This window comes from Nyctereutes procyonoides, unplaced genomic scaffold (assembly GCF_905146905.1).
Source record: "Nyctereutes procyonoides isolate TBG_1078 unplaced genomic scaffold, NYPRO_anot_genome, whole genome shotgun sequence".
NCBI classification, from domain to species: Eukaryota; Metazoa; Chordata; class Mammalia; order Carnivora; family Canidae; genus Nyctereutes; species Nyctereutes procyonoides.
This window is the reverse complement of record NW_026575052.1, coordinates 42878705-42905674: the sequence shown is the minus strand read 5'-3', so window position 1 is coordinate 42905674 and position 26970 is coordinate 42878705. Positions and strand designations below refer to the sequence as shown.

At 35.2% G+C, this 26970-nt stretch overlaps 1 protein-coding gene across 1 annotated transcript in view; it reads left to right on the top strand.

The window, feature by feature from the left end:
- Positions 1–26970, top strand: part of MTREX (Mtr4 exosome RNA helicase) — a 98684-nt gene that overhangs the window by 9388 nt on the left and 62326 nt on the right. The window contains exons 3-14 of the mRNA XM_055332130.1: positions 311–377; positions 4847–4909; positions 5844–5956; positions 11361–11535; positions 13024–13114; positions 15836–15960; positions 17044–17142; positions 17642–17744; positions 19400–19531; positions 21342–21421; positions 22882–22992; positions 25776–25877. Of these exons, the coding sequence (XP_055188105.1) occupies positions 311–377; positions 4847–4909; positions 5844–5956; positions 11361–11535; positions 13024–13114; positions 15836–15960; positions 17044–17142; positions 17642–17744; positions 19400–19531; positions 21342–21421; positions 22882–22992; positions 25776–25877 (1261 nt within the window). The remainder of the gene's footprint in view (positions 1–310; positions 378–4846; positions 4910–5843; positions 5957–11360; positions 11536–13023; positions 13115–15835; positions 15961–17043; positions 17143–17641; positions 17745–19399; positions 19532–21341; positions 21422–22881; positions 22993–25775; positions 25878–26970) is intronic.

Sequence of the window (26970 nt, the reverse complement as noted above, 5' to 3'; positions counted from 1 at the left end):
AGAGTACTTAAAAATTTTTTTTTAGTAATTACTGGAACTAAGCTGACATAATTCTTTGAATAATCCACTTGGCATCTGTACTGTATTTGTAAGTGTAGACAGTAACAGATCATTTTGAATTCTCAGCATAAATTTGAGTAATGGGAAAGATTTTTTTAATATTCTTAATAGCCATTTTTTTTCCAATTCAGAATATTGGTAATCGAATAGTGTCATTTTCCTTAACAGTGCAAACTGGAGGCTTATTATCCAATTATAGAAAAGTAATTTATTTTAATATAACTGTAATAATTTTTTTTTTTTTTTTAAGTTTGGCAGACTTGATGCCCAGAGTCAAGGTACAGTCCGTTGAAACTGTTGAAGGGTGTACACATGAGGTAAGTGCAAACAGTATATAGGATTAGTGTTATCAGTGGGAGTTTGCTTTGGGCTGTCTAGTATAATCGTTAGCAAGCAATTTAATCTTAGGGATGTTGGAAACAGTAATAGTTCCTTTGGGGTGTATGTAGTCCAGCGAAAGGAGCTGGGGATTTGTGTTCTAAACTGAACTCACCTTGAAATAGCAGCTTATCTAACACAGTCTTAGATGAATTTCTTAACCTTTTTGACATTGGTTTTTTTAATTTTTAAATTTGGGATAATGCGATATACCTCATGGGGTGGTAAGATTATAGAAGAAAATTAGAAAACACAGATGAGGTGTTCAGTATATGTTCATTCCCATACTCAATGACAGCGCCGTTTTACAGGTCATGTCCTTTTTCATGTCTTGTTTTGGTTATTGATATATTGCAATTTCATTATTTGCCATGTGATGGTAGTCTCTGGTAGCTTGTGGTAACACTTTAGGAGTCAGAATTTATAAAGGTAACACTCTTTCTTTATACTAAGCCTTCTGTCTTTACAATATGACCTTATAAGTTATTATAGGTAACTGGTAAGTCTTCTTAAGTCTTAATTGAGTAAGCAGAGTAATTCCAAATTAAGAAAAATGGTTTTTGATAGATGTTAGAAACTTGTTTTTAGAATACCTGTTTTTGGGGCACCTGGGTGGCTCAGCGGTTGAGCGTCTGCCTTTGGTTCAGGGCATGATCCTGGAGTCCCAGAATCGAGTACCACATCGGGCTACCTATGGGGAGCCTGCTTCTCCCTCTGCCTATGTCTTTGCCTCTCTCTCTGTGTCTCCCATGAATAAATAAATAAAATCTTTAAAAAAGTAAAATAACTGTTTTTCTGCACTTGTTTTCATAATTTCCTTTATGTTCCTTTAGAATAGCACTTCCTTTGGCATTTGTAATACTCATTTGCTCGTTCATTCAGTACTTATATTAGACCCCTATTCAATTCTCTGGTCTTAAAAAGATTGTAAGGGGGTGGTGCAAAATTTGCTCTTAAGAGGTCAAAAGTTCTATTTGTCCTCCAGAATTACTCTACAATCCCTCCTTCTGTCACTTCTCACTTTTTTAGCAACTAACTTTACCTTTCACTTCATTTAGAGGCTTAAGTCTAACAAGCTGGGGTGTCCTGTCTTTATAACCTCCTTCACCATGCCTCTCTGTACCTGTCACATACACTCAAAGGAAAGACAATGCTAAGGAAGCTTGTTCTGCCCGTGTTCTTGGTTGTAACTTAACCTTGCTTTCACAAAGACTTAGATCATTCCATTTTTTCCTTGACTGTTTCTAGAGTCGAATATCTTATCTTCTCTATTTGCTCTTCCCTATCAGCATATGAATATTCAGAAGCTTCTCTTATTCTGGATTGCTTTTCAGCCACTATATTTTTCCCCCCTTCTGTAGTCATTAATGCAGTGTATATCTTTTGAGTGCCAGGAACATTGTATAATTCACTGAATATAAAAAGATAAAAGAGATGTGATCCCTTACTTTTCAGAGTTGCTATTGAGTGCTCTGCTAGGAAAATCCAGGCTACACTAACTTGCCATTCATTTTTAAATATACTGCGCTTAGATTTCTTCTCCATTTCTTTCAAACTGCTGTGGCAAAAGTCAGCAATGACTATCTGGTAGGTCTGTTGACTCTTGATCATTTTACTAGTTTTCTATTTCTCTGACTCCTTAGTCTCTCTCTTTTCGTATGTTATTGTTAACCCAGACTTTTCAGTACTGATTCTTGTACATGTGAAAACACAATCTGTTGTTCTTTTTTTCTGTTAAATCTTACAGAAGCTAAAATCTTAATTGCTTCACACTGATGTTCTTTGTTCATGTCATAGAAAGTACCAGGAAAGATGTGAGAGTGTCACTCAACTAATCAGATATAGCCCTACAGGGATTCCTATGGGAATCATACCATCATTTGGGGTCTGGGCTTTGGATTTCCCGATCCAGAAATCTGGTTTTGTCAGTATACCAGGGGTTGTGCTTTCTTGGATAGGACTCATTTTCTCATGTTCATAAGAGATGGAGGTATATAAAAATATGTCATTTCCTGGGGATCCCTGGGGGGTGCAGCGGTTTGGTGCCTGCCTTTGGCCCAGGGCGCGATCCTGGAGACCCGGGATCGAATCCCACGTCGGGCTCCCAGTGCATGGAGACTGCTTCTCCCTCTGTCTGTGTCTCTGCCCCCCCCCCCGTGACTATCATAAATAAATATATAAATATATATATATATATATATATATATATGTCATTTCCTTAAATTAAGAATAAGTAGTTGTCTAACTATCAAACTACCTGTGAATCAGAAATTACTTAGAAGTTTCTTGGAATCCTAGTAAGGAGGAATAAACATTATTAAGGGAAAGACTAATGAAAACTGTTATCCCCCAGAAGTATTCATTCATTAGTAAAAAGTACTTGATAAGTTACTCTTTCTTAACGTGTGCAGGATAAAATACCAAAATCTAACTATTGTCTCCCCTTTGTAGGTTGCATTTAGAATGTCACATTTCTTTTAACATTCATTATACTGGGTATTATTCATTGGTTTTCATAATTTAGTAAGTTTCACTTTTCTTTTTTTTTAAAGTTTCTTTTTTTTTTTTATTTAGTTATGATAGTCACAGAGAGAGAGAGAGGCAGAGACACAGGCAGAGGGAGAAGCAGGCTCCATGCACCGGGAGCCCGACGTGGGATTCGATCCCGGGTCTCCAGGATTGTGCCCTGGGCCAAAGGCAGGCGCCAAACCGCTGCGCCACCCAGGGATCCCAGTTTCACTTTTCTTAATTATAATCAGGGTATAATTTATTCCTTTATGAAATACTACCCACATTGTGATTATATAGGTGACCCTTGAGCAAGGCTATTTTGAACTGCACAGATCCACTTAAAAGTAGGTGTATTTTAATAAACAACAGTATTGGGCAGCCCGGGTGGCTCAGCGGTTTAGTGCCACTTCCGCCCAGGGCCTGATCCTGGAGACCCGGGATCGAGTCCCACGTCAGGCTCCCTGCATGGAGCCTGCTTCTCCCTCTTCCTGTGTCTCTGCCTCTCCCTCTCTCTTTCTTTCTGTGTGTGTGTCTCTCATGAATAAATAAATAAAAATAAAAAAATAAACAACAGTATTGTATATGTATTTTTCTCTTCCTTAGGATTTTCTTAATTACATTATTTTCTCTAGATTACTTATTATAAGAGTTTAGTCTATAGTTATATACTAGTCTACTAGTCTATGGTTTCATACATATATAAAATGTGTTAACTGTTATCAATAGGCTTCTGGTTAACAGTAGGCTACTAATAGTTAAATTTTGAGGTACTCAAAAGTTACACATGGATTTTTCAACAGTGCGGAGCAGGGTCAGGAGAAGGATTGTTGCCTCAAATCCTGTGTTGTTCAAGGGTCAGCTGTAATTGAGTTGCAAGTTTACCCATAATCTCTTAGTATTTCTAAGATGGTAATCTCATGTAATATTTGCTTATTGAAGTTTTGCTATTATAAATTATTTCTAATTTTTGTGTGTACTTTATTTTGACCCTCTGGATTTATATACTACATGATTTAGTTCTTGGGAATTTAGATACATTATGAACTGCTCTCCACGTCCTTTTTTTTTTTTTGCTCTTCGGATCTTAATCTTCACTGGAGGAAAGTAAATTTTCTGTTTTAGGAAATAAGGAGTATCATTTTATTCTATGTAGTTTTCTTTCATATAGAAATATCCCTTTTATGTCCATTAAACTTTTTTTTTTTTTAAGATTTTTATTTATTTATTCATGAGAGAGAGAGAGAGGCAGAGACACAGGCAGAGGGAGGAGCAAGCTCCATGCAGGGAGCCTGATGTGGGACTCAATCCTGGGTCTCCAGGATCACACCCTGGACTGAAGGCGATGCTAAACCGCTGAGCCACCAGGGCTGCCCCAGCTTTTTTTTTTTTTTCTTCTAAAGATTTTATTTTTATTTATTTTTGAGAGACACAGAGAGAGAGGCAGAGACATAGGCAGAGGGAGAAGCAGGCTCCCTGCAGGGACCCTGATGTGGGACTTGATCCCAGAACCCCAGGATCACGCCCCGAGCAAAAGGCAGATAGGTGCTCAACCATTGAGCCACTCAGTGCCCCTCCATACAGCTTTTTTGAGCAATATGTTAGTTATGGAAAATACAGAGATACCAAGGATAGGTCCTAGACCTTAAACACATTTTCTTTGGGGAAATAAACTTAATTGGTATTAATTACATTACCATTAGATAAATGCAAGTAGGGGTTTTTTGATTATCCTATAGCTTTAGCATTTATCTTATTATTAAAGGCAATTATTTAATTTTACAATGTCTAAGACTATCAAACACTATCACTTGTGTTTTTCAAACTATCATTAATTATGGAGTGTTGAATGTATCAGTTCTCCAAATAGTAAGTTGTTGACTCTGTTTTTTAACATCAGGTTGCGCTTCCTGCAGATGAAGATTATTTACCACTTAAACCTCGAGTTGGAAAAGCTGCAAAGGTCTGTACTTTAGGCAGTACAGTTTGTACAGTTTTGTGTCTCTTCTAAAAATCCTAAGCTCTTTGAAATGAGATTTTTATACTTCCAGTGTATATAAACCAAGAATAAGCCACCTGAAGTCAGATACAGTGAGAACTAAATCAGTAAACAACATGATTTTAAAAAGGCATCATGTGATGAGATTTTTAAAAATGAAAGTAATGATTCTTCACCTTTTTAAGGAATCTAATCAAAATTATCAACCTTTCTCTAGGAACAAAAGCATGTGTACAATAATTATACATATAGTTTTGGGAGTTTAACATTTAACAAGCTTTTAAGGAACTTAAACTAATGCTTGTATTGAGTGGATTTTGAAGTTCTGATAGAACTCAAATAATAAATACAAGCTTTCCAAGTCATGTTTTCTCTAACTGAAGAAGGCAGAATGATGGAGTAATCATGAATTCTTAAAAAATCTAGTAGATATATTATTCTATCTCTGCTGAGTAAACTTAAGTGGGAACTTTGCTTTTCAGAGCTTCAGAGTTCCCATCTGTGAAATGAAAGAATATTTATTTTAGGGGTTATCGTGAAGGTCAATAATAATAATATATGGAAAATGTTGCTTAGTGCCTACCACAAAACATGTTGATAAATGGTAATGTTCCTGTGTTGTAACTAATATAATGTGTATATTGGCAAAGTAAATTGAAAGATTAGACAGTATAATTAACTTCTTCACTGTTTAAAGGTTTTTTTTTTTTTTTTTTTTTAACTCTTCCTAACTTTCTCTATTGGGTAGCATATTTCTTTTTCTTTTTTTTTTTGCATATTTCTTAAATAGAATCATAAATGCTCCCAGAATGCTTTGGAGGGGTAGCATTCCTTAATTTTAAGTGTGTTCTGAATGGCAAGATATTTTAATGTAGATATTGTTATTGTCTTTTTATAGGAATACCCATTCATTCTTGATGCTTTTCAAAGAGAAGCCATTCAGTGTGTTGATAATAATCAGTCTGTTTTAGTATCTGCACATACATCAGCAGGAAAAACTGTATGCGCTGAGTGAGTAGCTTTATCTATTTAAAGGAAATTTTAAGCCTGTTAATACTTGCTTTGTGTATGTAGGTGCTCCTGTGTTGGTTTATAATCTCATATCTGCTTGCTGGATTGACCCCTTTGTTATTATGTAATGTTCTTTATCTCTTATAATAGTCTGTTTTGTCTGACAAAAGTACAAAAGTATAGTTAACCCCTGTTTTTGTTTCCATTTGCATGGAATATCCTTTTCCTTTCCTTCATTTTCTGTCTGTGTGTGTCCTTAAGTCTGGAGTGAGTCTCTTTAGGTAGCATATAGCTGAATTTGTGGTTTTTTAATCTATTCAGCTACCTTTTTTTTTTTTTTTTTGAGAATTTACTCTACGTTTAAAGTAATTATTAATAGATATATACTGATGCCATTTTATTAGTTGTTTTCTGGATGTCTTGTGCTCCTTTGTTCTTGTTCTCTTTGTGCTTTTTTTTTCTTTGTGCTTTTTAAATGGAATTTTAAAATAATTCTTCGTTTCTTTCACCCTTTAAAAGTTTAAGGTTTTCTGTTTGATTTCTGTAAGTGAAGACAGTTTTCCTTCTTTCTTTCTACTTTAGATACTTTTAATGTCTTTGCTTATTGCACTGGTTAGGAAATCCAGTATAATGTTGAATAGAAGTGATGAGAGAACATCTTTGCCTTGTTCCTGAGACTAAGTCTTCCATCAGCATGCTGTTATATGTAGGTGTTTTATAGATGCCTTTTATCAAGTTGAGGACGTTCCCTTCTATTCCAAATTTGCGTGTATATGTGTATATGCATATAGGATATTTAGTTATTATATCTTGTCAAATGCTTCTTTTTTCTGTTACTGTGATGAATGCATTAATTTTAAAATAATAAACCATCCTGAGATAAACTCTGCAAGGTCATGATAAATACACCTATTAATAAACTGCAGTATTGTGATTTATAAAAAATATATATTTGGTCATTCCAGTGGTTTTATCCATGGTTCCTAAGTCAGGATTCCTAAAACTGTTGGAAATTTCATGTGATAAGAGCAGTAAAAATGTCTTTTATTAAATTAATTACGTGACTTGGAAGAGGGGCTGATACCCAGGAGAACCACTTATATGATTTTCCACCCACCCTCTTCCCTTACCTCCACTGAGGATAGATAGAAAAGGGCTGGAGGTTGAATCAGCCAGTGGCCAATGACTTAGTCATGATTCTGTAGTGAAGCTTCCATAAAAAAACAAAAGAACTCGGGTCATTGGGTTTTCAGGTTGGTAACATGTGCAGGTGTTCCTAGAACAGATGTTCCAGGAGATGGCGCACCTGGATGGGAAGGGCATGGGAGCTCTTCATCCTTTTCCCATGTATTTCTTCATCCAGTTGTTGATTCATATATTCTTTAGTATACTGATAAATGTAAGTAAGTGTGTCCTGAGTTCTGTGAGCTGCTTTAGCCAATTGGTCCATACCAAGGAGGAAGCTGTTGGAACCTTCAATCTGAAACCGATTGGTCAGAAGCACAGGTAACTGGCTTAGGACTTGCTACTGGCATCTGAAGTGGGGGCTGGACGGCAGTGTTTGTAGAACTGAGCCCTTAGTCTGTAGAATCTGATGCTGTCTCTGGTGAATATCAGAATTTAGTTGAATTCTCAACACCCTACTGGTAAGAATTGGTTGGTGTTATGAGTAGGGGAGTCCCCCATGTGTCACTGGGTTCTAGGAACCTCAGAAAATTCATGTTGGTAAATATATTATTGGATTAGATTTTCTAAAAATGTGTTAAGAATTTTTGCATCTTTGTTCATAAAGGATATTGGTCTGTAGTTGATTGTAATATCCTTTCCTAGTTTTGCTATCAGGGTAATGTATTTTTTTAATGGTCAGCCTGTTAGAGAGTGATCAGTCATACTGATCTTAGAGAAAAAGTTTTTGGTTTCATTGATTTTGCTCTGTTTTATTTTCTATTTTATGAGTCAGATTCAGATTTGGGGGACTCATTTGCTCTCCTTTTTCTAGCTTTATGGAGGAAAGATGAAGTAATTGATTTGAGACCTGTCTCACTAATATAGGCATTTAGTGGTATAAGTTTTTCTTTAATATTGCTTTAGCTACACCACAGATTTTGTTTGATTTGGTATATTTGGGAAATGCTTTTGGTATGTTTCCAAAATAATTTGATGTTTTGGTATGTTATTTGATCCAGATTTCTGTGTGGCATTATTTTTCTTTTTCCTGGAGAAACTCTTTTACATTTATAGTAGTACAAATCTTCTAATGAAAAGTCCTTTCAACTTTTTATGTCTAAAATACCTTTTACTAAAAAAAAAATAAATAATAAAAATAAAATAAAATAACTTTTACTTTGTCTTCATTTTTGAAAGCTGTTTGCACTCCATATAGAATTCTAATTCTAAGAGTACCTTTGGACTTGTGTAGTGTATGACCGGAAATCCCCTGTCAACCTTACCTTGTTCCTCTGCAGATAATGTATCTTTTTCTTGGCTACTTTAAGGTTTTATCTTTATCATTGGTTTTAAGCAGTTTGTTTATGATGAGGCTTGGTATAGTTTTTTTCATGTTTCTTAAGCTCTGGGTTTATTTTTCATTGCTCCCTATGTCTCTTCTTTGAGAACTCTAATTAGGATTATATTAGGCCACTTAAAGTTGTCTCATGATACACTGATATTTTCCATTTTTGTGTGTTTCATTTTGGGCCTTTTCTAACGCAGTGTCTTCCATTACCTTTTGCTTCTACATTGTCTATTATATTATTAATCCCATTCATTGCATTTCCATCTCAGATATTATAGTTTTCCTTACTAGAGAAGTTCAGTTGTGTGTGTGATTTTTATTGTTTTATTTCCAGTATCTCTACTTAGTACTTCTTTTAGCTTTTTTTTTTTAAGATTTTATTTATTTATTTGAGAGCATTGCAAGCTGGGAGGGGGCAGTTTGGGTAGAGAGAGGGAGAGGCAGACTTCCCACTAAGCAGGGAGCCCTATGTGGGGCTCAATCCCAGGACCCTCAGATCATGACCTAGCCAAAGGCACACTTAGCCTCCTGAGCCATCCTGGCATCCTTTTCCTAGCTTCTTAAACTTATGGAATACTGTTACAAACTGTTTAAATGTCCTTGTTGCTCCTTTTTTCATCTTGTTACTGTTTTTATTTGTTTTGATTGACTTCCCTGCATTTCTCTGCTTCTTTGCATATTGCTTCGATAGAATGTTTGGCTGTTTTTAATTTCATCATTGTCTTGAAGTAATTTGATTACAATGTGGTTTTACATAGTTCTCACTTTTCTTATGCTTGAGTTTATTGGGCTTTCAGATTTGTACGTGTATTATATTTTTTATCACATTTGGGATATTTTCAGCTTTTTTTTTTTTCAAGCATTCTCCTTCCTCCCAGTTCCTTGGGGACTTCAACTTCTATCATGCCACTTTAGGTTGTCTCAAAGCCCACTTATACTCTGTTTTTATTATTTTGGGTTTTTTTGGAGTTTATTCTTTTTTACTTTAGACAGATTTTCTTGACAAGTCTTCAAGTTTATTCATCTTTTTTTTCTGCAGTGTCTAATCTGATTTCATTTTTATCCATTGTATTTCAAATCAGACATTGGATTTTTTTATCTTCAAAAGTTTGAGTCTTTTAATGTTTTCCAGCGCTTAATGTTTTGCTGCTGCTGTGAAGGCTTTCTTTTCTTTTTTTTTTTTTAAGAGACAGAGACAGAGAGAGGCAGAGACACAGGCAGAGGGAGAAACAGGCTCCCCACAAGGAGCCTGATGTGGGACTTGATCCCAGACCTTGGGATCATGCCCTGAGCTGAAGGCAGATGCTCAACTGCTGAGCCACTCAGGTGTCCCCTGTGAAGGTTTTCTATTTGTCTTTGTTATTTAGCAGTTTGACAGTGCTTCTAGGTGAGATTCTTTTTTAGTTTTTCCTGCTTTGGTTCATTGTTCTTGTCAGATCTGTAGATTAATATATTTTTAAACAAATTTAGGAAGTTTTCTTTGTTATTTTTTGAAATACTTTTTATCTCACTTTGGAACTTCCGCTGGGACACTTGAGGTTCTCTATTTTTTTTCTTTTGTTTCTTTCTTTAAATTTGGTCATTTTTGTTGATTTATCTTCGTAAATCTAGTGATACTGCATATTTACCAATACTATTCTATCATCTCAAATCTGCACTTGAGCTCATCTAGTGAATTCTTCATTTTAGTTAATACTTTTCATCTGTAGTGTTTTATTTATTTATGGTGTAGTTTTGACATCTCTCTTGTAATGGCCTGTTGAATAATTACTTTCTATTTCCTTTCTTAGTGCATGACTTCTGTTTTCTGGACATGTTTCGGATAGCTGCATTTAAGTCTTTGTCTACTGAGTCCAACATCTGGACCCACTGAGAATTAGTTTCTCATGACTGCTTTTTTCCCCTATGTATGGATCATACTTCCTGTTTCTTTTTGTATCTTCTAATTTTTTGTTCGAAAGTGGACATTTTAGGTAATATATTGTAGCATCTCTATATCCTTTTCAGTTTCATATCTCTCTCTTAAACTATGTATTTGATCATGTTTTAGTTATTTCAGCTTTAGTTATTTATTTACAGCTTTTATTTTTTTAGTTATTTATATTTTTAGTTTTATTTATTTAGTTACAGCTTTTAGTTATTTCAAGTGTTTGGGGAGTAAGGTTATATGTTTGTGATGAATAATATTTTTGTTTCCCCAATTAGATTATGAGCCTGTTGTGGGCCAGAATTATATTTTAAACAAGGACACTCTACCACAGTGCTAACCTTAGTTATCATTTCATAGTCTTTATTTAAATACCTAATAGAATTAAAAAAAAAAAACTATACTATTACATTGTGTTAATAGCTGTGCATGAACTTTTCAAAATTAGAACCCACCATGATTCCCAAGCAAGGAATGATTTGGTAATTATTACATGTGGGAAAGAATACATCTGGATGAACTTACTTTTGAAACTCAGAAGAACAAAATTTCATTTTCCAGGGTTTGCTAATTGTATATATGTATGTATAAAGTGACAGGCAGAGCCTCTAAACTTTTGGAGACCCATTTCCAGAACTAAAAGTTTTTTACTTCCAAGAAACAGGGTAACCTTTAGTAATCTTTTGGTATTAGTAATTAAGTTACGTTAATTTCAGTAGTCCACAGTTAAATATTCTTGTTTATTTAGACCACTACACTTCATATTTATTATTATAATTATTATTTTAAGAGCTTGTCACTAGTAAGTAGAATAAGATATTAATGTTCTGCAAAGTCCATTAAGGTAAGTAACTAGGGGAAGTTGGGACATAATTTATACATTAATAGAATTTTAAACAAAATTATGTAGTTTAAAGAAAAGGTTTTGAATACTTTATTCTTATTTGCTTTCACATTTTTAGGTATGCCATTGCATTAGCCTTAAGGGAAAAACAGCGTGTAATATTTACCAGCCCAATTAAGGCTCTGAGTAACCAGAAATACCGGGAAATGTATGAAGAATTTCAAGATGTTGGTTTGATGACTGGAGATGTTACTATTAATCCTACAGCATCTTGTCTTGTTATGACCACAGAGGTAATTTATATCATGCTTAATCCAGTTTTTCCTTTTTAATTTTATTAATTTATCTATTCAATTAGAACATCTAATGCTTTATCAGTTGATCTATATAGATAAAATGTAATACTTTATTTTTTGAGTAGATTTACTTGAAAAGGAGAAGTTCACCTTTAAAGGATTTAGTAATTATATAAATTTAAGTGTAAATTATTAATTCTGTTATTTGTCACATGACTGTCATTTTTTTTAAGGTTTTATTTATTTATTAATGAGAGACGCACACAGAGAGAGAAGGGGGTGCAGAGACATAGAGGGAGAAGCAGGCTCCATGTAGGGAGCCTGACGTGGGGCTCAGCCCCGGGTCTCCAAGATCAGGCCCTGGGCTGAAGGTGGCACTAAACCACTGAGCCACCCGGGCCACCCATGACTATCATTGATAGAATTATATTTCACCTAATATTTTTAAAAGACTGGGATCCCTGGGTGGCGCAGCAGTTTGGCGCCTGCCTTTGGCCCAGGGCATGATCCTGGAGACCCAGGATCGAATCCCACGTCGGGCTCCCGGTGCATGGAGCCTGCTTCTCCCTCTGCCTGTGTCTCTGCCTCTCTCTCTCTCTCTGTGTGTGTGACTATCATAAATAAATAAAAATTAAAAAAATTAAAAAAATAAAAATAAAAGACTTACTGTCGGTGACATTGACGGTTTTGCATACATAGATTCACGTAAGTAGTGGCTTTTCTTTCCATTTGATTTTTTATTTTTGCATCTTAGTGTTGATAAAAATACATCAATAACTTTTTAAAAATGTCCAGTTTAGCTTCTTCCCCATGGTGATTGTCAAGTTTCACTTAAAACATATATACTTATAATATCTTAGGTTTTGAGCACAGCTATCTTTATACAGATGTATCTTTTATACATTCTTGAATTATATCCCTGCATTTGACAAGGACATGGTACAATAGACAGCATAAATTAACTTCAGGTCTGCCAGGCAAAAGCATTGATCACTTTTCATTCTGGTACCCAAAGTAAGTTTCCATTCCCAAAGCATTTTTCCATGTGTGGAAGATGTTCTTTAACTCAAAAATCAGAATACTAGTTGCCAGAGAATATCCATGTTGTGAGATGAAGCAAAAAAAATCAGTAAACAGTATAAGGTACCATACATTGAATAGAAGACCATTTTAAGTTACTTTCATGTCCTAGACAATGTGGATTTTGTGATAAGTATTATATGTACAATAAAGTGGGTTCATATTTAACATATGTGCAGGTAGTGGTGGTAATTCTCTCCATGAACTGTATCTGATTAGTAACTATTGAGAAGTCACTTATTTTGGTTTTAAGAGAGAAGGAACATTATTTGGTTTATGAAACATATTTAAAATATGTAACCTAAAATTATTTTTTTTCCCTTAAAAAAGCATTTCCAAAATTCCTCTTTAGGAAGATGAACTTCTATAATGTTAAAATTTTGCTAAATTGTATATTTTTTTTAGATTTTAAGAAGTATGCTGTACAGAGGTTCTGAAGTTATGCGAGAAGTAGCGTGGGTCATATTTGATGAAATTCATTACATGAGAGATTCAGGTATGTTCTGTCATGTTGCTGAGATGTGTGCCATGTGTTTTCCTTAAAGGCTTTAGGAATTTTGAATAAGTAGTTGTTGAATGTTGCTTTTAGTTTTCATGTGGCTAGAGTTGTAGTAAACTAAATTGTGGGAAACATGATATAGTATTTCTGATGGGATCTCGTTTAACTGCCACTTCTTAAATAGTAACTGGGTGAAAAAAATGCAAATTCATACAAAACAATTGGAATTAAAAAAAAAAATTTTTTTTAAGGATTTTATTTGGGGGAGAGAGGCAGGAAGGAGAAGAAGCAGCACGCTCCCTGCTCAGCAGGGCTGAGGGCTCGATCCAAGGATCCAGAGATCATGACCTGAGTTGAAGGCAGATGCTTAACCAACTGAGCTACCCAGGCGCCCTGAAGCTAGTTTGCTTTTATTTTTTTATTTTTTTGCTAGTTTGCTTTTAATAGAGAACTTTCTAAAATCAGTGTTAAAGAAATTTTTAAGATTAAAATTGGAGTTAACTTACTTGGATTTTTTATTAGTATTTCAGTTTTTAAAAACTAAGAAATGTGGGTTTATGGTTAAAAAAATAAAATAAGGGATCCCTGGGTGGCGCAGCGGTTTAGCGCCTGCCTTTGGCCCAGGGCGCGATCCTGGAGACCCGGGATCGAATCCCACATCAGGCTCCCGGTGCATGGAGCCTGCTTCTCCCTCTGCCTATGTCTCTGCCTCTCTCTCTCTCTCTCTGACTATCATAAATAAATAAAAATTAAAAAAAAAATTTAAAAAAAATAAAATAAAATAGGGATTATGAAATAAAATGAGAAAAAAATATCCATTTACTTGAACCATTACACTACTGTAGGGAAAAGTGAGTATACTTGGAATTTTGAGTGAAACTGGGAGAGCTAATGTTAACATTTAAAAGTTACATATGTACATATTTAAACTCAGTTTTTATTTAAACTAAAGCACTGAGTTAACCTATATTTATAGTGAAAGTAATATAATTTATGAAATCATTTACCTTTTAAACATTTCACCCCTTTCAAATTCATAAAATTAAAGTTTGTTTTTTTTTTTCTAAGATTTTATTTATTCATGAGAGACTGAGAGGCAGAGACCTAGGCAGAGGGAGAAGTAGGCTCCCTGCAGGGAACCTGATGTGGGACTCCATGCCAGGACCCCAGCATCATGCCCTGAGCAAAAGGCAGATGCTCAACCACTGAGCCACCTAGGTTCTGAACAGAGCTGTTCTGGTTTTAAAATCATGAATCCTGTATTTGTTTGTTTTAAGAGGAATCTCTCAACTGATTTTTCTAGGTTTTTTTTTTTTTTTTCATTTAAATAAAAACTGACATAGTTTTTGCTGCTCATCAAATCTTTCATGTCTAGAGATCACGAGGGTTATTTGGGTGAAAGATGCTATATGGTATAGTAACGGTGTATCTTTGAAATTTGTTGCTATAGGGCAGCCCCGGTGGCTTAGCTTAGCAGCTTAGCGCCGCCTTCAGCCCAGAGCAGGATCCTGGAGACCCAGGATTGAGTCCCACGTCAGGCTCCCTGCATGGAGCCTGCCTCTCCCTCTGTCAGTGTCTCTGCCTCTCTCTCTGTGTCTCTCATGAATAAATAAATAAGCTCTCTCCTTTCCACCGCCATCCTGGTTGTGTGTGGTTGACTGTGATCACCATGTCTTCTCACAAGACTTTCAGAATCAAGTGATTCCTGGCCAAGAAACAAAAGCAGAATCGTCCTATTCCCAGTGGATTCGGATGAAAACTGGTAATAAAATCAGGTGCAACTCCAAGAGGAGGCACTGGAGAAGAACCAAGCTGGGTCTATGAGGAAGTGTCGCAATCATGAAATAGCAAACATAATTGGCACACATATTTAAGCTGCATGGAGATCACATGTTCCTATCCTATCAAAATGGAAACATCCTTCCTACCTGGCCAATAGACATGTCTTATCAAGGGAATGATTTTCTCTGTTACTGTGCCTCTATACCAGTAGGTTGGTTCAGTAATAAATGTGAGACTTTTCAGCTGAGCTGCTGTTGTGTCCTGATTTGTGAAGTACTGAATTCCCCCTCCTGTCAGATCTCACGTAGCACTGTCTGATAGAACTTTCTGCAGTGATAGAAATGGCCCTTGACAACGAAGTATTTAAAGTGTGGCTAGGGGACACCTGTGTGGCTCTGTCTGCTAAGCATCTGCCTTTGGCTCAGGTCTTGACGGGGAGTCAGCACGTCTCCCCCTCTCTGCTCTTACCCCTGCTCATGTGCTTTCTCTCAAATAAAATCTTTTAAAAATAAATAAATAAATAAATTAATTAATTAATTAATTAATTAATTAATGTATGTATGTATGTAACATCTTTTTTAAAAAAAGAGATTTGTTGTTATAACTTTTCTAAAATGCATTAATTAACTTCTCTTTCTCAAAATGAGATGGAAATACTATTTCCATTGTCAGGGATTCTTGTTATGCTGTGTGAGAAGGATACCGTGTGGAGCTGTTCTTTGCAGGGTATTATTTCAGAGCACATTGTGTTTTTAGGGGTTTAGTCTACTAACTTTCTACTGGACAAATTCATGGTAAGAACTAAAGTAGTTTTCATTAGGGGGTCTGTGGCTAAAAATATCTTTGTGTGAAGTGGTCTGCATTCCTAATTATTGTGCTTGAGAGAAAATAATATTAGATTGTCAGTAAATTCCAAAATATATATATTTTTTTCAGAGCGTGGTGTTGTATGGGAAGAAACTATTATTCTGCTTCCTGACAATGTCCACTATGTGTTTCTTTCGGCTACTATTCCAAATGCCCGACAGTTTGCTGAATGGATTTGCCATTTACATAAACAGGTATTTTTTTTGTGTGTGTGTCTTCAATATTTAAAACATTGTAAGTTGGCTCTACTATCTTTTATACTTTGTTCTTGATGCCACTTAGAATTTAAGAAGACATTTTAATGTAAAAGTACTTCTCACGTCCGGCAAGCTTATCAAAATCATGTGACTTGGTTTTTACAAGTTTGTATTTCTAAGTACTATCTTAAACCCTATATATCAACATCTCTGTGAGTAGGGGCTTGTGAGCTAACTCTTAAAAGCTCCTAAGTTGATCTGATGATTTGCCAGGTTTGGAAACTACTTCATGTACTCATAGAGTGAGGCCTTGTAGTAGAGAATTTCCTCTAAGATCTAGTACTAGGAAGAAGCTGGACGACATCTCCTGAGCATGTGATTTGATTCTTCCTATGTGAACACTGTCAGCCTTTTTACTGACTGTGTTTCCCATTTGTTTTTGTAGTCCAACTTTAGCAGGAGTATAGGACCTTATAACAAACAATTGTTCATTTGTGCTAAATTTATTCTTGGTTTTATTTTCCTGTCTTTATTTTTCCTTTATACCAGTGTTCTTACAAGTTGTTACCTGTTTTATAAGCTCTCTGATGACATTTTTGTAACATCTGTATTGCTTCTGTAGGATAGAAACTTGTTGGATCTTCTGGAGGAGCTAGATCAATCTGCTGATTTAGTAAACCTTTGAAAAACCTCTGTGGGGCAGAAAAATCCTTTATTACTTCAGGGAGTATTCTGTGTCACCATACTACTGCTGTGTAGGAACAGGCATCAAATATAATTATGGCATCACAGGTCTAGGGTCTGAATCCAAGATCATTATTGAGACTCATATCATATATTTGGCCCTGAATGATAAAATTGAATAGATGGTAGTATAATTCAGTAGACTTAATTGTTCCACATTTTTCTCTTGCCTGGTTTTTTAAATTTTTTAAGTTTTTTCTTCTTTTGAAATGTTGAATTCAAAAGTTTATTTCCCCAAGGTCTTTTAGGTAAGTTAAATACACTGTATTATTTTGAAGACATAAAAATGTGTTTAATTGTTGATTTTTTGTCATTTGTTTGTTTGTTTTTTTACAGCCTTGTCATGTAATTTACACAGATTACCGGCCTACTCCGTTGCAGCACTACATTTTTCCAGCAGGGGGAGATGGCCTGCACCTTGTTGTTGATGAAAATGTAAGGGAGTAATTGCGATTCTTCCCTATAATGTCGCCCTCGGTTGTTTATACCTATTTTTCCTAAAACTGAAGTAGAATAGTATAAGTCCATTTTTTTCTTAGGTAGATTTATAGTCCAGAACTGTCGGCTTTGTGTGTATTTTTATTTCCAAAATTATATTTAAGACTTGTGTTTCTCTTAGGCATGAATTAAGATTTTTCCTCTTTCCCAGTTTTTTTTTTTTTCTTCTTTTTCAGTGTTTTAAAATGTCTGAAGAATAGGTACTTAGGGCATGTTTCAGACATCTTTTGTTTTTCCCAGTTTTAATATCTCTGTCACCTTTTATTACCTATTATGTACAACATTTTTCATTCTTTTACTGACCTTTGTAATAGTTATTACTTTTTTTTTTTGAGGAAGCTTTGTTTTGAAATATGAAAAAGGCTTGGATTTTAAAAAAAGGTTTGGATTGTGGTTAAATATTAGCAAGGTTACATAGAAAAGTATCTGATTCCAGGGTGACTTCAGAGAAGATAATTTTAATACTGCGATGCAAGTACTTCGAGATGCAGGTGATTTGGCAAAAGGAGATCAGAAGGGGCGGAAAGGAGGAACAAAAGGTAATGTGGAACTTTGTTCACTTTTTTCCCTCAGAAAACTGTATAAATAGATAGTATATGATAAAATGGGATAAAAGGTTCATCTCATTTTCATATATGATATTAAGGTATAATTCACATACTATACAGTTTATCCATTAAAATCTACAATTTTATGGTTATTAGTATATTAACAGAATTATGCAACCATCACAATTTTTTTTATTGATATATAATTCACATACCATAAAAATTACCATTATTAAGTGTGTAGGTCAGTGTATTTTAGTATATTCACAAACTTGTGCGGCCACTAATTCCAGAACATACTCATCGAGTCAGAAAGAAGCCCTGTATCCATTACCAGTTATTCTATATTTCTCCTAAAGTCTTCTCCTGCCCCTCAGCCTCACACAATCAGTAATCTGCCTTTCTATGTCTATTTTCCTTTTCTGAGTGTTTCAAATAAATGGAATCATAATTTGTGTGGCTTTTTGCAACTGGCTTATTTCATTTAGCATGCTTTCAGGGGTCATCCACGTTACAGCATGTGTCAATCAATACTCTTAAACCCTTTTACAATGAAATAGCATTCCATTATATGAATATATCACATTTTATTTATCCATTCATCAGCTGTTGAACATTTGGGTTATTTCTCTGTTGATTGTTGTGAATAATGCTAGTATAAATATTTGTGTTCTCCAATTTTTATATAAATTTCTATTTATAAATTTATAAAACATACATTTATATATAAGCTTATATGTAAGCTTATATATAAATGTATGTTTTCTTTTCTCTAGAGTGTATACCTAGCAGTGGCATTGCTAAGTCATGGTATTTTTATGTTTAACCTTTTGAATAACTGCCAGAATATTTTCCCAAAATGGCACCTCCATTTTACACTCCCATCAGAAGGTTATGAAGTTTCCATTTCCTCCACATCCTTGCTAATACTCACTATAATATGTCTCTTTGAATACAGTCAGCCTTGTGGTATGAACTGGTAAATCATATGGTTTTGGTTTTTTTTTTTTTAAGATTTTATTTATTCATGAGAGACAGAGAGGTAGAGACATAGAAAGAGGGAGAAGCAGGCTCCATGAGAGGAGCCTGATATGGGATGTGACCCAGGGCCCCAGGATCATGACCTGAGCCAAAGGTGGACACTCAACCACTGAGCTACCCAGACGCCCCTATGATTTTGATTTATATTTTTCTCATGGCTAATGATGTATTGAGTATCTTTTCATGTGCTTGTTGGCCATTTGTATATCTTATTGGAGAACTACTTATTCAGATCTTTTCCCCATTTAAAAATGAAATTGTCATTTTTTTTGTTGTTGTTGAGTTGTAAGAATTCTTTATATGCTCTGAATAGTAGACCCTTACCTATTTTTTCCCCATTCTGTGGGTAAAGGTCTTTTCACTTGATTGTTGGTATCGAAGTATAAAAGTTTTTAATTTTAATGAAATTAAATTTCATTTTATCTGTTTTTTTCTTTTGTTGCTTGTGCTATCGGTATCATACCTAAGAATGCTTTGCCTAATAACGAATCATGGAAATTTACTCCTATATAGTTTTTAAGCGTTTTATAGTTAGAGATTTTATATTTAGCTCTATAATCCATCCTGAGTTAATTTTTGGGTTGGTATATGTACTGTTTTTGCAGGACCATCAAATGTGTTCAAGATTGTGAAGATGATTATGGAAAGAAATTTTCAGCCTGTAATTATTTTCAGTTTTAGTAAGAAGGATTGTGAAGCCTATGCACTTCAGATGACCAAATTAGATTTTAACACAGGTACTATATAATTTCGGTACAGTCTTAATGTTATATGAAAATGTAAATATATTTTAATATTGTTAATCTGTTGTGATTAATCTATTGTGTATTGCTAGGATATGCAGTTCATGTTACAGTCACAGGAGGTACTCATGGTACTCACTGCATTTGTAAAAGCTTTAAGACCCTATTTTATTTCCTTCTTTTCTTTTGTTTTGTTTTATTGGGAGGTATAAACATATTACTCTATGTAAAATCCAAAGATCCCTCCTGAAAAATACTAGTTTATACCCTCTTGTACTTTACTTATAAGCTCCTTTGTTACTGTGGTTCTCTGTGTGACAACTTAAGGTTAGGTTTCTTGGTCAGATCACTTTCTGTATAGAGAGTACTATGCTTCATTATTCTAGAAATCCAAACGTCTCTCTCTCTCTCTCTCTGTCTCATAAATAAATAAAATCTTTAAGGAAAAAAAAAAAGGGAAGCCCAGGTGGCTCAGCAGTTTAGCACCACCTTCAGCCCAGGGCCTGATCCTGGAGAACTGGGATTGAGTCCCATGTCAGGTTCCCTGCATGGAGCCTGCTTCCCCCTCTGCCTGTGTCTCTGCCTCTCTTTCTCTCTCTCTCTCTCTCTCTCTCTCTTCTCTCTCTCTCTCTCTCTCTCTCTCTCTCATAAGTAAATAAATAAATAAATAAATAAATAAAATCTTAAAAAAAAAAAAGAAATCCAAACGAGGATGACCTGTCCTTTACCTAACTGTGGTGTAACCTTTTAAATATAGTAAGATAACTTGTATTAAATTAATCAGTTATTCTCACATATTATTTGTAAGTATAACTTACTTAAATTCACACAGCTAGGTAGTAGCATAGACTATCAAAACATCCAGCATATTGAATACCATCCCACTTATTATTCAGTTTATCCTTTTACATATGTAATCCTATATAATGAGAAGTAAATAATATCCTCAGTCATCCAGAATCAAATGTCAGTTGCATTGCCTCCATTATCAAGGCACAGAATTAAACCCATGTACTTTTAGAGCTACTTTTTACTTATTCATGAGCAAAATAATAACAGATATGCTACATAAACTCCTAAAGTTAGTAATATTTTATTTTTTAATTGATCAAATTACTCAGCTTAGAAATATTTTCTTATAACTATCAGTGCTGCATTTGCTTAATGTTGCAGGGTCATATATTGATTAATTGAACAGATGTTTATTGACTACCTGTTATTTAATAGACACTTTATAAGAAGGCAATATAATGTTTAAAAGCATAGGCTTTGGCATTGCTTCTCTAATAGTTAATAGCAGTTTCCATTATTTGCTCTAAACCTCACTTTCCTCAATAATGGATAATAATAATAATACCTGTAATCTGTAATTGTTAGACTTAAATATTAGATATATAGCACTTAGTATAATTTTTGTTATTAATTTTGTAATAGACTACTTTTATTCATAGATTAATTCTGTTAGATATGTTTTGAAAGGCAATGAATGATGATTTTAATCTACTTTTCCTTTTTCTAAAGATTTTATTTGAGAGCACACGTGTGCACATGAGCCAGGGGGAGGGGCAGAGGGAGAGAGAAAAGCAGACTCCCTACTGTGTAGGGAGCCTGATGTAGGACTTGATCCCAGGATGCCAGGATCATGACCTGAGCTAAAGGTAGATGTTTAACTGAGCCACTCAAGCTCCCTATCTACTTTCCCTTCTGTCTTAAATGCTGACTCTACTTTTATTCTTTATAGACTTTTATTCTGTGCAATCTGTGAGGTTTGGTATCACTTATTTACCTTTGAATTTTTTCTTAGATGAAGAAAAGAAGATGGTTGAAGAAGTATTCAGTAATGCCATTGACTGCTTGTCTGATGAAGATAAAAAACTCCCTCAGGTTTGTATTTAGTGTGACTTAAGTAAAGTGGATGTAGTGTGATAGCATATTTTCAGTTTGCATATTTTAGTTTTGTTGCTACATAGTGTATTGTTTACATACTACAGTAAATAAGTTGTATTGTACACTGGAATGATACTTTGATTTATATTTTACACTTCTGAAAAGATGACAAGACAAAAGATGTGCTGTCTAAGGGAACTCTTCTCTGAAAGCTTGCATGGTCTGGAAATTACTTCTGTTCCTAATAATACAAAGTTATTAGTGCTAGTTTTAAGTCACTAAATTTCTTTTTCTTTTTTTTTTTTTTTGAGAGAGAGAGAGAGAAAAAAAACATGAGCAGGGGGTGGGCTGGGGGAGGGGGAGACAGAGAATCCCAAGCAGGCTCCATGCTAAACACAGAGCCGGACGTGGGGCTTCATCTCATGACCCTGAGATCATGACTGAAATGGAGTCGGATGCTCAACTGACTGAGCCATCCAGGCTCCCCAAAGTCACTAAATTTTTTAATTCATAAGGCTACCGAAGAAAACACCTAATGAAAGTCATATGTTTAGTGAGGAATTTGATGTCTACTCTGCTTTTGATCCAGTGGATTTTTCCTTTGCTATTGGAATTGCCTGGGGATTTCTAAAATATACTGATGACTGGGGGCCACTCTCAGAGGTTCTGATTTAATCGGTCTGGTGTGTATTGTCGTAGAAGATATTCTTGTAATTTTTTTTCCCAGCTGAATTAGTATTTGAGGGCTAAGGCTTGTCTTTATACATCTTTGTTATCCTAGCATAGTTCTAGTAGTAGATATGTGGGACGCCTGAGTGGCTAAACGGTTGAATATCTGCCTCCAGCTTAGGGCTTGATCCTGGGATCCAGGATTGAGTCCCACATCGGGCTCCTTGCAGGGAGCCTGCTTCTCCCTCTGCCTGTGTCTCTGCGCCTCTCTCTCTGTCTCTCATGAATAAGTAAATAAAAATCTAAAAAAAAAAAAAAGTAAATATGTAATGACAATTGCTTAAGTGTTAATGAGGATGAACTCTTTCATAATTCATTTGCTTTTAGATGAAGCACGTATTTATATAAAGTAGGCTATATAGTTATTTATTTTTATTTGGAGGTGACTAGTATTTATTAAGTTTATTTTGTGCAGATACAAACTTTGCCCTCATTGCTCTTAGTATTTTGGGAGATGAAGTGATGCTGGAAGATTTAAGGCAACAATGCATATATGAGTTTCATTTAAAGTATATCCTGTATTAAGGAAAGCGAGGGAGAATTATACTGAATTTTGAGTTTAATAATCTATGGGAATATGGGCTTGGTTTTTGCTTTTATTCTGAAAAAGTTATAACATTTCCTTAAACAGCCTTTTTTGATGCCCACTTTTCTTAATTTGGTTAGTTTAACATTTTTTATTTCCATTTTTGTACATCCTTGAGAAATAAACATTTTTCCAATCACAGGTTGAACATGTACTTCCTCTTTTGAAGCGAGGGATTGGTATTCACCATGGTGGTCTACTTCCTATTTTGAAAGAAACTATAGAAATTCTATTTTCTGAAGGATTGATAAAGGTAAGATTTTACTTTTATTATGCCTTAGAATTCTGTTGTATGAATAGTTTGAAAACTATTGTTACTGTTATTTTTTTAAGTAGTCTCTACCCCCAACATGGGGGATGAACATAAAACCCTGAGATTAAGAGGTGTGTGCTCTGTCAGCTGAGCTAGCTATGTGTCTAAACAGTTTGAAAATTGAGAACACTGTTTATAGGCAGCAGTGTGTGTGTGTGTGTGTGTGTGTGTGTGTGGTTTTTCTTTTTTTTTTTTTTTTTTTTTGGATTTTTATTTATTTATTCATGATAGACACAGAGAGAGAGAGAGAGGCAGAGACACAGGCAGAGGAAGAAGCAGGCTCCATGCCAGGAGCCTGATGCAGGACTCCATCCCTGGACTCCACGATCACGCCCTGGGCCAAAGGCAGGTGCCAAGCCTCTGAGCCACCCAGGGATCCCTGTGTATATGTGTTTTAAATAAGGTCCTGTGGAATGACTTAGATAATGAACTTGATTTTTAAAAGCTGGGGGTGGGGGGGATCCCTGGGTGGCTCAGCAGTTTAGCTCCTGCTTTTGGCCCAGGGTGTGATCCTGGAGTCCTGGGATCGTGTCCCGTGTCAGGGTCCTGGCATAGAGTCTGCTTCTCCCTCTGCCTGTGTCTCTGCCTCTCTTTCTCTCTCTCTCTTTCTCTCTCTCTCCCTCTCTTTCTCTTTCTTTCTATCATGAATAAATAAAATCTTTAAAAAATAAGGAAATAAATATTTATTTATTTAAGAAAAAATGTGTGCAAGCAGAGGACAGGGCAGAGGGTGACAGAAAGGGAAAGAGTATCTCAAGCAGGTGAGACTGCTACCCACTGAGTGTGTAGTCCAGTGCAGGGCTTGATCTCACGACTCTGGGATCATGACCTGAGCTAAAACCGAGTCGGACGCTTAACTGATAGAGTCACCTGGGTTCCCCTCAAGTTGATTTTTGTATATAATGTTATACTTAAGATATTTTGGTCTGTAGGTAAAATATCATTGATTTCCTTTCCTATTATTAAAGTAAGAAATGGTAACCCTATATAGTGTGGAATTTTGCAGAAGATCCTTGTTTAATTTTCAGAAGTGGAGTTGATTCTATGAGTGGACTCCTGACTATATACAGATTAAAACAACTAATTTACAGAAGATAGGTAGACTTATAAAAGAGTTTTTTAGGGTTTGCTAATTTAAATCACAGAGAATCTAATTTAATTTTAAAGATTATATTGATGTCTCTACCTAGAAATGGGGTATTAAAAATTGGAAACAACTTCCAAATGGAATCATAAGCCTATATATAATTTATAAATGATTTTATATTTAAAAATCATGTTAGAATTTTAAAAATCAGATATGTATCATATCTGTATGTATCATATAAATCAGATATGTATCATATCTGTATGTCTCAGATATGTATCATGAGAATCTGAGCACTTGACTAGACTATTTTTTAATACTTATTTATTCATGAGACACACACGGAGAAAGAGAGAGGCAGAGAGACACAGAGGGAGAAACAGGCTCCCCATAGGGAGCCCCATGTGGGACTTGATCCTGGATCCTAGGATCAAGCCCTGAGCCGAAGGCAGATGCAGATGCTCAACCGCTGAGCCACCCAGGTGTCCCATGACTAGACAATTAAAAGAAATTAGTCACTTTAAAGAATACACTTGAGGTATTTTAGATCACAGATTGGTTGCTATTGGGGTGCCTGGGTGGTTCAGTGGTTGACCATCTGCCTTTGGCTCAGGTCATGATCTCGGGGTCCAGGATCGAGTCCCACATCAGGCTCCTTGCATGGAGCCTGCTTCTCCCTCTCCCTATGTCTGTGCCTCTCTCTCTCTCTGTCTCATAAATAAATAAATAAAATCTTTAAAAAAAAAATGAATTGGTCACTGTTTCCACCTACATCCTGATAAAGCCTTGTTGATGTTCCTTCATTAGATTATTGTTGAGGCTCATTTTAAAGAATCTTTTCTTTAAACTATAAGTGATACTCGGTGGTGGTGAAAGTCAAACAGAGGAATTGTAAATAAAGGAAAAAATGAAACACTCCCCTTTACTTCCCAGGAATATCCACTAGGAAACATACAGATAATACTTGTTTTTAAACAAAAAATTATACTCCCCATGTTATTATCCAGTTTGTCATATGTGTATCTTTTCATTTTTTAATAGGTGAATAGCATTCTGCAGTAAGGTGTTTTTATCTCCTTCCCTGTTCATGAAAATTTAGATTAAAAGTACTTCAGTAACTTTACTTGTATATAAATACACACTTTTGTGTGCTTAAGCCACACAGTTTTTTGTGTGTTCTTATTAGTAAAGTCTTAAAAGTGTACTTAGTCACTGATTCTGTTCTCCCCTCAGAGATTCTAAGGGTGACTACAAAATTGTACCATTAGTCAGAAAGCCAGGAAATGTGACTTTGTGTTTAGAAAAGTAATCTATAGTCTTGTGCTTTGTACATTAGACCAGTAGTAGTATCCTCTTCAAGTTACTACCACTGGAATTTAAGAAAGACTTTTTTTCCTGAATTAGAAATTTTCTGGAATGCAAGGGACATTAGGTATTATTTAGTAATTTTACATATAAAATACTGAAATATTTTTTAGTATTTTAATAAGACAACATGCTAAGACTAGCATGTTGTCTTATTTTTGCAGTCTCATTAATTTTGAAAATTAATTTTTGTTTATACTTGAAAATTACAAAACTAGTTTCTCAGCTCTATAAAATACATGTTTAATCATATAATTATTCAATTTTTTAGGCCTTATTTGCCACAGAGACTTTTGCTATGGGAATTAATATGCCAGCTAGAACTGTTTTATTTACAAATGCCCGGAAATTTGATGGGAAAGATTTCAGATGGGTAAGTAAAATAAGTAATATGTTGGAATAGTTTTTATCTTTACTTGTTTTACCTAAGGTGATTTGGGCTTATGTAATCTTTGAGACTTTCAGTTCTAAATACTAAAGAACTTATACCTGAACCCGTAAACAAGTTTGTCAAGGTTAGACTTCAGATCCTTCGTTTCTATCCGTTAGCCAAAAACAAAAACAAAAAACCCAACATAGAAATGAAATCCCCCTTGGTGAAAGAGTTTCATGATGAGAGATAAGTGTGCAGATGATTTATGAGTGCTTTAAAGCATTTTAAATATATCTGGAACGTTCATTTCTTAAAGATTGAGAGTATAAGGCACCAAATCTATATTGGCTTCAGTTGCAGCTCACTATTTTATCTTTCAGGTTTAAAATAGAAGTTTTTTTTTTTCTTCTTCAAAGATTTTATTTATTCATAGAGACACAGAGAGAGAGGGAGGCAGAGACACAGGCAGAGGGAGAAGCAGGCTCCATGCAGAGAGCCTGACTTGGGACTCGATCCAGGGTCTCCAGGATCACGCCCTAGGTTGTAGGCGGCGCTAAACCGCTGCGCCACCGGGACTACCCTAAAATAGAAGTTTTAACAGGTTCACACATAATATCCTTTCTAAGAAGGAAGGAGAAAAAGTTGGAACAATGGGTAAAACAGTGAATTTGGGTAGAAAGTAAATTCTTAATCCAGAGCCAACCCATTCAGGAAACAGTTACTAAATTAAAACTTCAAAAGTTAAACAAAGCAGGTGAAAGTTGGCAGATGTGCAATAAAATGCTGTGTTATGGATTCTGAGAAGTATATACAGACTAGAGCAAGAGAAAAGAAATCTCTTGTATATAAGGGGTAATGGAAGGCTTCATTAGAGAAGGCAATCCTAAAACAGAAACAGCAGCACATGGGTATTAACTAGGTAGACAGTGGAGCTTCACAGGGGTGAAAAGCAGATAAGTTTCTAGTTTGAGTATCCAGAACAAGCCAAAGACTCAGATAAACTGGCATTGGGAGAAACTTAAGTAGTCAGCTACTGCAGTTAACCTAATCCTTGAAAGTGGTGATTCTTTTCTACTTAGAGAAGTTTCTGCCA